General features: G+C 41.1%; 1 protein-coding gene across 1 annotated transcript in view; it reads right to left on the reverse strand.

The window, feature by feature from the left end:
* Positions 1 to 591: 591 nt before the first annotated feature.
* HIBADH (3-hydroxyisobutyrate dehydrogenase) overlaps positions 592 to 15,907 on the reverse strand; it is a 160,059-nt gene continuing 144,743 nt past the window's right edge. Inside the window, exon 8 of the mRNA XM_070424482.1 lies at positions 592 to 1,251. Coding sequence (XP_070280583.1) covers positions 1,057 to 1,251 — 195 coding nt within the window. The 3' untranslated portion in view covers positions 592 to 1,056. The remainder of the gene's footprint in view (positions 1,252 to 15,907) is intronic.

Raw genomic sequence — 15,907 nt, forward strand, 5'->3', positions numbered from 1 at the left:
TCTTCCTTCTGCATTTACAACACTCTATTATTGACTTTAGATTTTTTTTCTTGCACTTAATTAGTCAAAAGCCAGGCGAACACTCTCTAAAATCCTTTTCCGGGTCAGACACTAGCTGGAGTCCATATTCCTAAGGACAGAGCCATTGGACCACTCCCAACTTTAATTACTTTTTCTTCCCAGTTTTCATACATACTCAGCTTACACTATATTAATTTGATCTTGCAAATATAAGTCATTTTGTTTGTCTCTGGAGATGCACCCACTTTCCTCCCCATAGGTTCCTAAATTCCTGGGGGAGGTGGGGAGAGCTTGCTTAATGAGGATGACAACTCTTTTAAGAGATCTTATAAAATGTGAATAGCAGATTCAAAACTGATTCTGACTCCAGCACCCATGAGGTGTGGTCAGGACATATGCCCTGTTTGGTTCAAATTCCTCTAATTTTTCATGGTTCAGGACACAGTTGAAACTGACCCTAGGCATTCTCTGGACTCCAAGTTTGGCTTGATTTACATAATATAGGATAGTTTGTGTCTTAGTTTGAGCTTCCCCAGAAGTAGACCCAGAGACAAGGATTCAAATGCAAGTCATTTATTTGGAAGGGGTAGGGAACACTAGCAGGGAAAGGAGAAGTAAGACAGGGAAGGTGGCCAATAATGGGTGAGTGTAAATTTAGCCAAGTGTCACAGTGAGCGACTGGAGCTGAATCTGGGAAATGGTGTAGGACACGCGGGCCTCAGAGCTAGCCCACCGGATGGCGGGTGAACCAGGGTGGTTAGACACCAACTCCAGTCCATCATTGTTTGAAGGCTGCTGGGGGTTGTTAATTCCTGGCAGAGAGCTTTGCTTGGTTCCAGAAAGAGCTCTTGGGCTTGGAGAGGCAGGTACTGGCAGTAGGAAGTCATCCTTGTTCTTGGGCGCACAGTGAAACGGTGGGGTGGAGGGCTAAGGACTACACAGGACAAGCAGCTGCTACAGTTCGAATCACAGCTTTTGTATTTTTTGCTGTACAAGTTATGTTTTATTAAATCCAACTCTTGAGTACACATCCTTTTAACATTCTGTGCGATGAAATGGAAAGCTCACATAAAGCACTTCTGCATAACAAAGTATGACAGTTGTCCCGAGGAAAGGCACTTCAGCGATTGACTTGTAAGCTGAACTGGCTGCTTTTCTCACGGAATACCACCTTTGACTTGAAAGAACAACCAAAACCAAGTCACACTCAGGAGTTTTGTAGACTTCTTCCTGAAAGTGAACAAAGTGAGACTGTCACTTCAAGGAAAACAAGTGACAGTATTTGTTGCCAATGATAAAATGTGGTCTTTCAAGTGAAAATTAGAATTTTAGAAAAGTTGTATTGGTTTCTGGGAGTTTGACAGCTTCCATATACTTACTAGTAAAGCATTTTCTGATGAGATTAGAGTTTATAGTAATGGATATGATTTTTGAAAATATTATTCAATAAAATATTGAATGTCCATTTTCCAAATGACCAATCTGTGATGTTTCAAAATCATGCATGAGTAAAAGATCCAAACAAACAGAGAGATATCAATGAATGTTAATGTAATAGTGTATGAAAAGTTCATTGATAATGGGTTTAGATTCCACATTGCAAATAACATTTAAGAAAGTGCTACTTGCCAAGTTTTGGTGTAGTATAGAAGAATATCCACAATTATAGGAAAGGCTATTAATATCTGCATAAAACCAATTTTTTAATATATCTCAATCAAACAATGGATTGCAACAGACTAAATGTGGAATATAACAATTAAGCTGACTTCTATTTGTTCAGCTACCAGAGAGACTTGCTTAAATAAAAAGAATAATGTTATTCTTCTCACTAATATTTTGTTCCAGAAACTGGTACTTTTTCATAAAAATATGTTATTTATGTTGACATGAAGTGGGCTTATTATTTTTATTTTAAATTAATTCATTGACATTAAAATTTTAAGTATAATACAGTAAAAATTCATAAATATTGTCTATATAAAAATAGGTTCTTTGGGATCCTCAATATTTAAGCAAGTAAAGGAATCCTATAACCAAAAGGTTTGAGAATTACATAAAATAATGAAAACCATCTGAATAGATAGCTGTGTCAGTGTGCTCAGTTGCAGACAACAGAAACCTCTCTAGCTAGTTTAAGCAATAATAATAATAATAATAATTTATTTAATAATGTTATAGGTTTGGGTTGCCCCCCAAACCTAGATGTTTCCTCTACCATGTTTGTGAAAAGATGGATTCCATGTCGTCTTGACAAGAAAAAAGTGACATACTTTCAATGCTAAAAGTGAGTGCAATGCAGGTATGTACCATGCTTTAGGGTCCCAAGATTTGTAAGGTAATGTGAAAAAAGGAGAGGACATTTTAAAGTCAATTTCACCTTTCTTGTGATTGTCAGACATGCAACTGTTCCAGAAGGAATACCCTGAGATGGTACAATTGATAGTGATCACATACTTCCAGTTGCAAGACACAAAACTGGGCCTGCGGTGAATCGGAAATGGAGCCATGAAGCTGAGAAATGTTAATGGTCTGAAGAAGCCATCATAAACTCCTACTTAGACTTTTAATACAACTAAGAAGTGGCATTGCTGCCAATAAGGATAATGAATGAAAGCCATGCCTTTTCCAATTCTCCTAGGTGGAGAAAGAGAAAAATGAGGAAGAACAGATGGAAAATAATGTAACTATCTTAATTTTTAGCAAAGAACAGTCGAGGTTCCAGTACCCAATAACCAAAAGGTCTATTCACCTGTGGTTTGAAGAGAAATTCTCGCCACTCATTCATTGTGTACTTGGGAAGGGAAGCTCTTTGAGGGCAGGCACTGGTGTGTCCTGCTCATCTTTGTTCCCCCAAGTGCCTTGAATAATACTTGGCATGTGGTAGGTACTCAAAAATACAAGTTAAAGAAGTGAACTAAAGAGATGTTCTTGCTTATCTTTTATCCTATAGCCACTCTGCATTCTTCAGAAGCCCTAATACTTTCACAAATGTGTGCCTTTGCATATGAACCACTCTATTCAATACAACAACTAATAGAGCTTCCACTAACTACTGAGCATGGGCAAATGGTGCAGATCTGCCCTTAAAGAACTCTTGGCTGATCAGTGTATTGTGCCAGTACTTCTCAGACTTCCATGTGCGAGTGAATCCCTGGGATCTTGTTAAAATGCAGATTCTGCTTCAGTCAGTAGGAGCAGGGCCTGAGATTCTGCATTTCTAACACACTCCCAGCTGATGCTACTGCTGTTGGTCTGTGGCACTTTGAGGAACAAAGCATCTGGCACATCTGATTGTGTCATGGCAACTGGGGAGGATGACTCTGTCAACAAACTGAGTCAGAATTTGGTTCCCTTCCATGTATAGACTTAGCCCTGATCATACACACCCAGAGGTGTTTGAGTCCCAGTGTGTACGCCTCCCAGCACAGGTGCCCTAAGGGGTGTAGAAGAGACAAGATGGTGGATGCAATCTGGGTGCTGAAGGAAGGTAAGGCATTTACATTCCTTGCATCTGCGATGGAGTCAAGGTCTCGGAGTACATCATTTTTCTTTTCCATCCCTGCAGACAGTTGAGCACATTCTCATTGTCACATTTAGTTGAGGCATTTCATAAATCTGCAGGGTAATCATTTAGAATTTAAGTTCTTTCCCACAAGAAGTGTTCATAGAAGATATGAAACTTAGCAAAATGCAAAAGATTCCCCCCCCGCCCCCCGCCATATCACAAATGTGCTTCCTCAGCAACTAACAACTTTCAAGTGATCTGTCACACTTTGCATAATTAAATCACGGTCCCAATGGTAGCAAATCACTGCAGGAAGAGTTAGACAGCACTAATAGAACAAGGAGTATGGAGGGGAAGAGTTTTAGTAATTTTCTCTTTCATCAGGCTAATTACTCCATACTAGCGAATGGAGGTTGAAGGAAAGAAACTCTTAATTTAGATCCGCCAAGATAATATTTACAGATTCTAAAGCACCCATGGGGGAGCTTTGGAGGCGGGGGGGGGGGGGGGGGCGGGGGGTGATCTCTGCCATCAAGGAGCCTGCATACTCATGAGGAACAAAAGTTCAACAAAATAGAGTTCATCTATGGTGTCAGGAGCACCACCTGGATAATATGATAATTACAGGTTCGTTGTCATAAGGGCCATTTGATAGAGTCATTTCAAATAAAAATTTTCATGCCCACTTTCCTTTTTGTTAATTGAATTTATCACCTCAACCACCCAACAACATGACTTCTTCATCCCTTAGAACTGTTCTCCTCCAAGACTCTGATCTTAGGTTCAGTTCCCCATTGTATCGCTGTCACTGTCTACTTTTCCTGTACCTCACTCCCAGTTAGCATCACCAGGTCTTGCCATCTTTTCAAATAAGTGTGGTGATTCAGAGCATATAGGAACATAGACTCTGGAGTCTGACCTTCTAGGTTTGTGTGACCTTGGTAAGTCACCTAATTACAGTGTTCTCATCTGAAAAATAAGGATAATGATAGTACTTCTTCAGAAGGTTGGTGTAAAGATTAAGTGAATTCAGTAATACATGCAAAGCACCCAGAACAGAAGCTGGCTCCTAAGCAGGCGTTTGCTCTGCTTACAGCCATTGCTCCTTATTCTCAGAGTTCATATCTATGGCTACCCTGTCTCCTGATGACAGCCAATCTGCCATGCCTGCCTTCTGTAGCCCTAGAGACCCCGGAAGTTGGTCTTCTCCACTCCCACTGCTAAGATGTCAAGTATTGTTAGAGAAAGATAAAGTCATTGACACCTGTTGGTGTGTCCCTCAGGCTCATTATGATCCCTGTTCTTTGGAGCTGTCCCTGGTACACAGAGGTAGGCTTCCTGACCTCGTCCCCTATCAGTAGCTGATTGGCCTAAGAACAGACTACTGGCCCATGCTGGGCCCATCATATGCTGGGCCCATCATTCTCTCTCCCAGGAAGTTGGAATAAAGGCCTTAATTTGAGCCTTATTAATGGCAGAACTTTAGAGAGAGGGTCCCTGACCTATTTATGCTCAGGCCCCTAGCATTGCCCTGGCTCCCTCACTTTTCTTGGCTTCTATTGAGATACCTTTGTGTCTTTCCAACATGTTTCCTTGAGCAACTTTTTGAGTTCTTCTCAGAGTGCATGTCTACCTTCTACAAACCAAAGGAACCTCAAGAAGCACCTATGAGGTCTTCTACAATGTTGTGCTACTTAATCTCAGATGGTCCATCATGATAGCTCTCTTCTTTTGACTCCTTGGGCAATTCCCCACAGCAGCAGCAGTTTGAACATTTCTCCATGCAGGACTCACTCAACCTTCCCCTACTCCTTAGTACAGTGGTTCTCAACTCTGGCTGCACATTGGAATCACTTGGGAACCCCTAAAATACCAATGCCTGGGTCCCATGCTTAGCAATTTTGATGTAATGGGTTGGACAGCAGCCTGGATGATTCTGATGGGCATCTAAGGTTGAGAACCACTCCTAGCTAGACTGAGACTATGCTATACAAGCTCCTTCAGCAGACTTGGCTTACTCCAACAATTTTTACTTCTGCTAGTCCCTATTTCCTTCCTTGAGGGCATAGAGGATGGAAAGTACCTGCCCTAAGCGAAGGCCTCTGCTGGCGAAGATTCCTCCAGCCAAGCTCCTCAGAGGAGCAGTCTACAGCCTAAAGGTTCCATTAAGTGCTAACCCAAATTAGGAAGACTAAAGGATATATTTATTCTCCTGGGCATCAGATGTCTTAGTTATTGCAATTAAGAGTTTTTAATGAGTGGAAAATGTGTAGTAATAATAACAGCAAACACGTAATAGATACTTATTTCTGTAATACTAGGCACTGGACGGGACACTTTCCCATATGCATAGACATTATCTAAATCCCACAACCACCCTATGAGACAGGAGCTATTGTTGCCACTGGACAAATGAAGAAACTGCGATATATATAGTGAGACTCAAAAAGTTGCTCAAGGACCTCCAGCTGGGACAGAGCACAGCTGGAATTCAAGAAGATAAATAAACATTTTCATTGAAGGAACATATACATGTGTGTTTTGTTCTAACTTAAGAAGTTATCTACATATGGTTCACTCCGGGTTTGATTTTTTATATGGCAGTCTGACCAGAATTTTAAAATTCAGACAAAAATTTAACAGCTGCTATCCCTTAGCTTACAATAACTTATTTCTGTAGTAATAGCTCCCTCCTTTTTTTAATGAGAAAGAGAACACAGGAAGGTAATTGACAGCATTTGATAGTCTGTGTGAAGGCCAACAATCGTCTAATCTTACCATGTCATATGCTAATGTTGATTAAATTTAATACTGAGATTTTTCAGCAAATGAAAAGGAAAACTTTAATCTCTTTGTATCAGCCTAGGAGGGGCCATTTATGGAATTTTTGCTGTTTGTAATTGACCACTGTTAGAGCAGACACTGTATAATGCAGTTACTCTGGGTGATTATTTTCTGTGTTCCTTAAAATTACAAATTACTCTGCTGAGCCAGTCTGTCCGAGCAGACGGTGGACTCGCCAGCCGAGTGAGGCCACTGCAGTTCCCACTGTCATAACTAGCTCACCCTGGTGACAAACAAATGTGTGTTACCACCTTGGCTACAAAAAGCAATTGACTGCTGCTCAATTAAGCAGAAATGAGACTGTCACTCACGAGGTGGAGACGTGAGAATTGCCTTATCTGGTTCTCAATAGCAATTTGGGTTTTTGGAAGTTATTTTACAGTTGTAATTACAAAGGGAAATGAAGTCTGCTTTGTAATGTTACCAGGTGCTCTGCCTTCCATTATAACTTTGATGAATAGCCCCCCAGAGCAAACTCACTGGCTGGTCTGCTAACTGGTTTTATTACGTAAATACAGGATTGAAAAACCACCGTTCAACTGAGGCAGCATCTTCAGACCTAGGGAGGTGGCGGGGCTGTCCTCATTCAAACCTTTACGCAACAAAATCCTTTTGGGCCAAGAAAACCACATTCCACCTAGACTTTTAACTTAAAAAGTAGAGTTCATGAAATGGAATCAACATATTGCCAGGAGCTGAACTCTTCTATGAACACGTTTTTGTCCCAGGGAGTCGCTGGAGACAAATGCCATCCCCTGATAAGCTCCACGCCCCACTGGCATCAGGGAGAGCAGGACATCTCTACTTCTGCTTCTAATTTCTCAGTCAGACCTCAGGTAAGTCCCTTCACTTAGTGGAGTTTTCTAAAACGAATTCACTTCTAAGGAGGGCTATAGAGAAAAATACTATAGAAACAGACCAGAGCAGAGTTTTGGGTCCTTAGGATATCGGAAGGGACCTGGGCAGCCTTGCTGTCCAGTCTCCTGTTTGCCAGTGGGAAGGACTGAGGGCTTGGGAGGTAGAGTGACTGCCCCAGGCCATCGGGTCAGTTTGTGGCAGGACCAGAGAGAAAAGCAGCTCTCTGAGTCTCAGGCCAAGGGCCCGGACTGGAAAGCCTTAAGTGCTGAGTGGAATCCAATGCAAAATTCACAATTCACTCCTTAAATTTGACACACGGTGGGTTGCACAGCAATTACTGTCTGTTTCTCAAAAAGAGCATTAGCTAATGGTCAAATGGTCAGGCCATTCCCTCTTGGAGTGGGCGTCATTGTCATGTCTATATTAAAGAGGGCACTGATGATATGACATTTATTAAGCATGTGCCATCTGTCAGGTGCTGCCCTGATCTGTAAGCTTTCTAATGGGATCCCCACCCCCCTTCCCAAATAAATAAGGAGTGGGATCCTTTCATACCATTCTGCCTAAAAAGTTTCCTCTAAATCTCAGACACAACAACGGAACTAACCAATGAATCTTCGTCTCCCAAGTATTTCAGAAACTCTACACCTCTGGTGGCCTGAGCAAGAAACCACTTGCAAAGAATAGGGTTGGTGTGCTAAGAGCTAACCTCTGACCCTTGCAATAAACAAATAGTAAAGTTGTCTTTTGCTAGTCAGTACAAAACTCCCTCTTGCTGCTCTAAAAACCATTTGGAATTGGTCCAGCTTACATATCTGTTGGATGTTTAAGAAATAGATTAAGAGGTCAGCAGGGAAAAGGAGACATCTCCAGATGTTGTCTAAATAGAAAATGGTAAGAAGAAAGGAGCGGGGGTGGGGTGGGGCTAATCAAGACCACAGAACCAGAGAAGCCCAGAGTCACCAGGTGAGGGAGCCTGTGACAGTTGAGATTTGCTCAATGGGGAGAAGCAGGAAACTCAAGTCAATGGGATTAAACTATTTTGGGCAGGGCCTCTTAAACTTTCAAGTGTGCGGTTATTACTGGGGGTTGGGGGTGGTCATATTAAAAGGCAGATTCTGACTCAGTAAGTCTGGGGTGAGGCCTGAGATTCTGCACTTCTAGAAAGCTCCCAGGTAATGCTGATGCTGCTGGTTTTCAGACTACACTTGTGAGAGTATTCAACAGGCCATGCCCCTCACAAGGCAAATGTAGAGACAGGTGCTTCAGCATTCCTTATCCAGAGGCTCTACCTTGTCCTCAAGAATCCAGTGTCTTTCCACTTCTCTGCACTGCTGGCTACAATGTTCATATAATAGCTTCCAGGTCTTGTCTCTTCATTCTTTTTTTTTTTTTTTTTTAAATAAACTTCTTACTGATTTCAGAGAGGAAGTGAGAGGGAGAGAGAGATAGAAACATCAATGATGAGAGAGAATCATTGATCGGCTGCCTCTTGCATGCCCCCTACTGAGGATTGAACCCACAACCTGGGTATATGCCCTTGACCAGAACTGAACCCGGGACCCTTCAGTCTGCAGGTCAATGCTCTACCACTGAGCCAAACCAGCCAGGGCATTGCCTCTTCATTCTTATCTTGTAAGTGAGAGATTGCCAAGCAAAACTTGGAAAATCAACCTGATTGCACCAGCTGAGGCCACATGTCCACCCATGAGCAACTGAATATATAAAATTTGCTAAGCCCACCAGGCTCAAGTTGGGTCAGGTAGTAGGTCCCTGAAGCAAAAAGGCTCCATGGCAGGAAGTGGCTAACATAAAAAACTGAGTACTATAGGAGGAGGCATAGAAGAATGGACTGTTGGTAGACAATCAACAGAGCTTTTTGTTACAAGTTAGTGAACATGTGGGCTGGCTCTGCATTTCTTGCCAATTTAGATGATTTGAATCCCTGAAGCTTTTCCTCTGTGTTTGCAAGATCACACTGACAACCTCACATCCACAGAAGGTTCTTCCAATGCCCCCCCTCCCCCGCAAACACACATGCACACTCATAATCCACTCAGTAAAGGAGGTAAGACAGAGATGGGGCATTCATGTTTCATGGGTGAAATAAGTTTTCCAGTCTCCCTCTTCTACATTATGGATGTTCGTCCTTGCCCCTACCATTTGTACTATGTTCCTCCAAGATCCAAATGCTTTTTTTTTGGCGGGGAGGGGGGGGGGTACCTATCCTGCGCTTCACTTTCCAAGGTGACAACTAGCTGAACTGAAAAACTACTTGATACCATATGTGCCCAACAATGAAACGTGTTCCTCCCAGAAGGACCAAGCTTATACTTTTAACTGGTGTCCTCTGGAGTTGCAGGATCTTGAGTTAAAAGGGCTGAGCCCACTAATGGAACTTCAGGCATCATGACAGGCCCCTGGAAATGACATTTTGGGGCAAAGGAGCTGTTTATTGCAAGGCCAGGAGCTTTTGGGAGTCCCTCAGGCCACAGCAAATTGGTAGCCATGCATTCTCACCCAGAGCGAATGCTAGCCCAAGACCAGTGGAAAAATGAACTGTCAGATTAAATGCTATTTCCTACAAGGGAGCGTTCTCTAATTGTAGCACACGCACACACCATCACCACCATCATAAATAAAAAAAGCATGTTACTCACATCTCTATACAACTTATCTCATTCCAACTGCTGCTATTTTTATTTTTTGCAACCACATTGTAAGTTCCTTACAGGTGAAATTTTCAGGGTGCAAGCATGGTACCTGGTACAGGTACCTGTACAGGTGCAGATATTAAATATATGTGTGTAGCCAGTGGAATTGAAGCAGCGAGGGCAGTCACAAACTCACACCAAGATTCTTGTAATGATTACTCTCTCCTTAATAGAGATACTCTACAATAAGCATAACTAAGAATACCACTAGTGATTCACTTCACTTATTTTTGAAATTGAAAAGTACTATTAGAAAGAGTGATTTTTTTCCAATCCATCAAGAATTATACTCCAGAAGGGGAACTCAATAATAGGATCATCGATTTAAAATGAATCAAATATAAATATAGCTTGTCCCCACATTTATAACACCCTTCTCAAAGAAAGGAAGGGAGGGAAGGAGGAAGAAAAAGAGGGAATGAAGGATGGATAGAGGAAGGGGGCCAGGAGACAGGGTAAATACTTTGGCTGCTGAGCAACAGGACTGAATACTAAGTTATTTTCTCCTTCGTGTAGGTCCTTATAAGATAAAATCAAAATTAAAAGTTAAAGAAAGAGTCTTTTGAGGATTACATACTATTGTTTGTATATTCTATTAAATCTCCACGTGGGAAATAGCCAAAGCAACCAGCCACATTAGGAGTGGACAATGCCAGGCCTCCCTACAGAGGCCAGAAGTGCCAACACTGAAATTGTCCTGTGTAGTTAATGTCATCAACTCTGACATGACTTTGTTTTGCGCCCAGAGGAACCCTGGATCAAGGGGGAGTTAGAATGATCTTTGCTACCCCAGTAATCTTGCCTACTGTTTATTTTCCCCCCAAACTGGCAGGAACATTATTTAGATTTTCATTTTAAAATGTGTTAAGTTTGGTTTAACACTGGTTTAAATGATTGGATATTGGTCCAATAAGAGAATAGTTTTAGGTATAAGCTGAGATTATAAAACTGTTTCAGAATCTGCTTCCACAGTAAGTTGTAAAAGCTGCCATTTTGCTCAGAGAACCACTGGAGATAATCGTCAGTTCCTTAGGGCTGGCTGAGGAAGTAAAAAGCGTGGGGGAATGAGATATTTTTAGGTTTCTTTCCTCAAAATGGGCAGTATTATAATAGAAAAAGGACATAGGAGATCAGCTGACATATTGTGTTGCTCCATGTGAGTGTAAGTTCTCTCGGTTTTTCAGCTTCTGCCCTGTTGGCTAAAGGTCTAGCTGGGGCCAAAAGTCGGAATACTCACACACGGCTTCTCCATGTGGCCTGGGCTTCCTCCAACCATGGTAGGTGTGTTCCAAGGGCAAATGTCCTGTCAAGAAGCGAATTGGAAGCTATATCCTTTCTATGACCTAGCCTCATAAGTCCATTGGTTAAGGCAGTCACCCCAGGATTCTAGGGTAGGAAAGACCTCATCTCTTGGTGGAAAAGCACCAGACACATTGTGAAAAGGACATGTGGGTTGGGATAAATGTATTGTTGGGGCCACCTCTGGGAAACGCAGTCTGCCATACTATCCAAGGGGGTAGAGGTTACTGCTAGTGATAACATTAATGCTTGGAAGGTCTAATAGACATGGCTATTGGCATATTTTGTTAAATCCCAGACTAGCCTTATGCAAACTCACTGAAATAGGTAAGGCTTATCTTCAAAGAGGTCTCCCTGCCCCTAGGCTTCTACTTTAGTACTCTATTATTGCTTCCTTCTCTCCCAAGGCCATAATGCCTCCTAGGTGCCCCAGATAAGTCTTCATGGGAGGTAGAGGAATAGAAAAGTTAGGTGGGCTAATAATGTTAAGCATTTTTTTATGTGCCTGTTGACCATTTGTATATCTTCTTAGGAGAAATGCCAATTCAAAACCTTTGCCTATTTTTCAATTGAGTTGTCTTTTTTTAAAGATGGAATTGAAATAGATATTAAAAAAAATTTTTTTTATTGATTTCAGAGAGGAAGGAATAGGGAGAGAAAGATTGAAACACCAATGATGAGAATCATTGATTGGCTGCCTCCTGCACGCCCCCTACTGGGGATGGAACCTGCAACCCAGGCATGTGACCTTGACTGGAATTGAACCCGGGATCCTTCAGTCCCCAGGCCGGCACTCTATTCACTGAGCCAAACCAGCCAGGGTGAAATAGATCTTTATATATTCTAGACACAAGTCCCTATCATACATATGATGTGCCAAATCTTCCTCCCATATTGTGGGTTGTCTTTTCATTTTCTTAATGGTGTTATTTTGAAGCATAAAAGTTTTTAATTTTGATGATGCCAGTTTGTTTATTTTTTCTTTTTTTTGTTTGTGCTATAGTGTAATATATAAGAAACCATTGCCTATAACAAGGTCACAAAGATTTACCCCTATGTTTTCTTCTAAGAGTTTTATAGTTTTGGTTGTTACATTTAAGTCTGATCCATTTTGAGTTATTTTTTGTATATGATGTGAGGTAGGGATCCATCTTCATTCTTCTGCACCTGGACATCTAATTGTCCAAGTACCATTTGTTGATGAGTCTACTCTTTACCCCATTTAATTATTTTGGCACCCTTGTCAAAAATCAACTAACAGAAATGTTTGCATATGTTCTTTTTTCCATAAAGGTTTATTTCTGGTTCATCAATTTAGTTCACTGATCTATATGTCTGTCTTTATGCTAATACCTCACTGTCTTGATTACTATAACTTTGTAGTACTCTTTGAAATTTAGACAAGTAGATTTGTTCAATTTGTTCTTCATTTTCAATATTGTCTTGGCTGTTCTAGGTCCCTTGCATTTTTATATGAATTTTAGGATCAATTTCTTAACATCTGCAAAGAAGTCAGCTGAAACTTTGAAAAGTATTGTGTTAAATCTGTAGATCAATATGGGGACTATAGAATTATGTACATAAATTCACAGACATACTAGTGAGCAAAAGAAGCCATCGTAAATAGTAAATACCATGTAATTCTACCTGCATAAAGTTTAAAAACTGATAAAACTTACCTATTGCCTTAAAAATCAGGATTTCCCATTAGGATGTTGGGTAGTAACCGGGAGGGTGTACAGGGAGACCTCTGGGGTCCTGGTAACATTCTATTTTTCCAACAAGACATTGGTTAGACAGGTGAGCTCACTTTGTGAAAATCCACTGAGGTGTCAATTTGTGGATTTTTCACTTTTCTGAATGTTATATTTGAATGCACTCTTAAAAAGAAGAAAAATTGTGTTATTGAGAAAATGTATTAATTATCAAATACTCATTATTTACTAGCACGTTCTCTGTATATGATGTATTTCTCATTGTACTAAGGTGTTTTTTCTTTGCACGAAATTTTTCCTTGTGCATACTTTCTTTATATTGTAAGATTAAAATTTCATCTAATAATAAGTCAATAGCAGAATTTAATTTTTCATTTGCTCTGGACTGTATTCACCTGGGCAGATAACACAATCTGAGTTCCCAAGGGTTATAAGATTTTAAAATCTACCACTTCCCTCTCAATCCCTTAATGCTGAATATAATGCTCAGATGAAGAAATGCCCCAGCTGTAGCTGCCCCCTTAGGAATTCATTGTAAAAGGGTTTCCCTGTACTTCAGAAAGCAATTTGGAATTCTTCATAACGAAAGGTTCTATATAAAGAAGGTAATATAATGGACTTAGCTTTCAACTTCTTTCATTTAAGCCTTAACAGAAACATGAATCTACTATATTAGCATCATAAACCAATAGGTGCTATATAAATGCTGAGTAGAAATATTCTGGGTGAAGAAAATTGCAACTATCGCCATGTATTAGCTAAGTGCTTTACCCAGTATTATGCAAATGAGGATTAATAAGGCAATTACACTTAATTAAAATAGTAATAATAATGCTACATTCTTCTACATTCTTTCAAGTCTCTTGGCGCCCATTGACTTAGTTATTTGGTGTGTGTCTGCCACCTAAATTCCAAGCCTATTAAATGCAAACTCACATGAGATTCCTCTTTGGAATGAAACAGTCCTCCTCTGAGTTGGTACCTAACAAAAGCTTCCAGAAAGCTAGGGGGATAGGAGTAAAAGAAGCCCCTCTCATGCACAAGATTCACTAGATACTTTGAAAGAGCCCATGACATTTGAAACAATACTCCCATACCCCAGGAAATGTATAATACTGCCTAGAGCAGTGGTTCTCAACCTTCTGGACCTTTAAATACAGTTCCTCATGTTGTGACCCAACCATAAAATTATTTTCGTTGCTACTTCATAACTGTAATGTTGCTACTGTTATGAATTGTAATGTAAATATCTGATATGCAGGATGGTCTTAGGCGACCCCTGTGAAAGGGTCATTTGACCGCCAAAGGGGTCTCGACCCACAGGTTGAGAATCGCTGGCCTAGAGTTACTTTGATGCTCCTCAGCATTTTGATGCTTCTTCAGCACTTCCCAACATTATGATCATCATTAAAGAGTTGCTGGTTGTCATGATAGTGACAACCAGAAATGCCCAATGTTCTCCCTACATGGAGTCTAAAAGTTATTAGAACACTTTTGATGAAAGTTGTGCTAACATGAATCATTATCATCATATTGTTCTTTCTTTATTACATATTTGGGGACTAAGAGGGGATTTCCATTTCTATAGGAGCTGCAGAACAGACAAAAATGTTTTGTGGGTCTTCAAGTCCAGACTTACATAGAAATGTACTTGTGGAGAAATCTACAACTCTTAGTTTTGTGTGTAGGACAGACGAACTACTCTGCTGTATGGGTGAAAAAATGGAAATCTATTTTGATGTCCCATTTTTGAGCTTTATTGTGATGGGATAGAGCACCATAAGGCAGGCTGTTTGTTTGTTTGTTTGTTTTTTTGCTTGTTTTTAGACTCAGCCCTCTGTATCAAATGATGTAAACCACCAATCTTTTTGTAGGAAGTTCCAAATTTTACTTCGGACAGACACAAATTTGAAAATAGAGTTGGGGAGAGATCGCACAGACTGGGGAGGATGAGAAAGAGAAGATGGTGAGCAGCTGCTGTATCTCGCTAAAGATAGGGCCAGGCTCAACTTGAATGGAAGGGTGGGTTTGTATGTCTCTGAAAGGAGCGTAAGTGAAATGTGCAAGTCCCTCACCTCAAGGAAAGCACAGAATGAACCCCATTCTTGTCTCTATTCCTGCAACATCACAGAGGTTTTATAAGACATAGCATATTATGTGCAAGAAGATCCTTGTCTTAAGGGTAGCCTGGTGGGTTCCAAAGCTCTTTTTGATATGGAATACTTTGTTCAAGGAAATCTTAACATGAAACCCCAAATAGAAAACAAATGAAAGCCATCCAAGGGGGCCCTCAGCAGTCTGTTATCACTGCTCTAATCTAGTGGAATCCATGAGATGAGGTCATTGTTAGTGAGATCCACACAATCTTTAGTGACATCTTCATGAAGAAGATGGGGCCTGAACCAGGCTTTGCATGGCCAGTAGACTTTGCCTGGGTGATGTGTCTCTCGGGGTTCAATGCAGGAAAAAGAAACCACTCCAGGCACGTCAAGCAGAAAGGAATGAAGTTCAGAGAATTGGGTGCCTTCCAACATCACTGGAAGGGCTGGAGTTGCGTAAGCCAGAGGGGTCTTTAGGCTAGAAGTTTGGTTTCAAGGTCACACCACAGTGGCTGTGATTCAGAGGTCAGGAAACTGCCAGAAACTCTACTGCTACCACTGTGGCTGCTGCAACCACATCTGTCAGTGTCTGCTTGTCAGGCGGCACCACTGCAGGAAGGCAGCCTCTGCCTCCTCCGTCTTCTAATCTCCATGCAAGAGCATCTCACTGCAGAATCTAAATTGCATCCAGAACCACAGCCTCAAGGAGTCTGGAACAGAGCTTTTAGCTTTCCAGCTCCACGACACAGTAAGGGACCTAGAAGACACTGACTGGATCTGGTCCAGAAGAATCAAGGGCAAGGCAATGTTGGGAAGAGCCTGGTAGAGGTGGAGCGGATGCAAACTGGA

Source organism: Myotis yumanensis, unplaced genomic scaffold (genome assembly GCF_028538775.1).
Source record: "Myotis yumanensis isolate MYYU_CA2020_CCGP unplaced genomic scaffold, mMyoYum1.0.hap1 SCAF_9, whole genome shotgun sequence".
NCBI lineage: Eukaryota > Metazoa > Chordata > Mammalia > Chiroptera > Vespertilionidae > Myotis > Myotis yumanensis.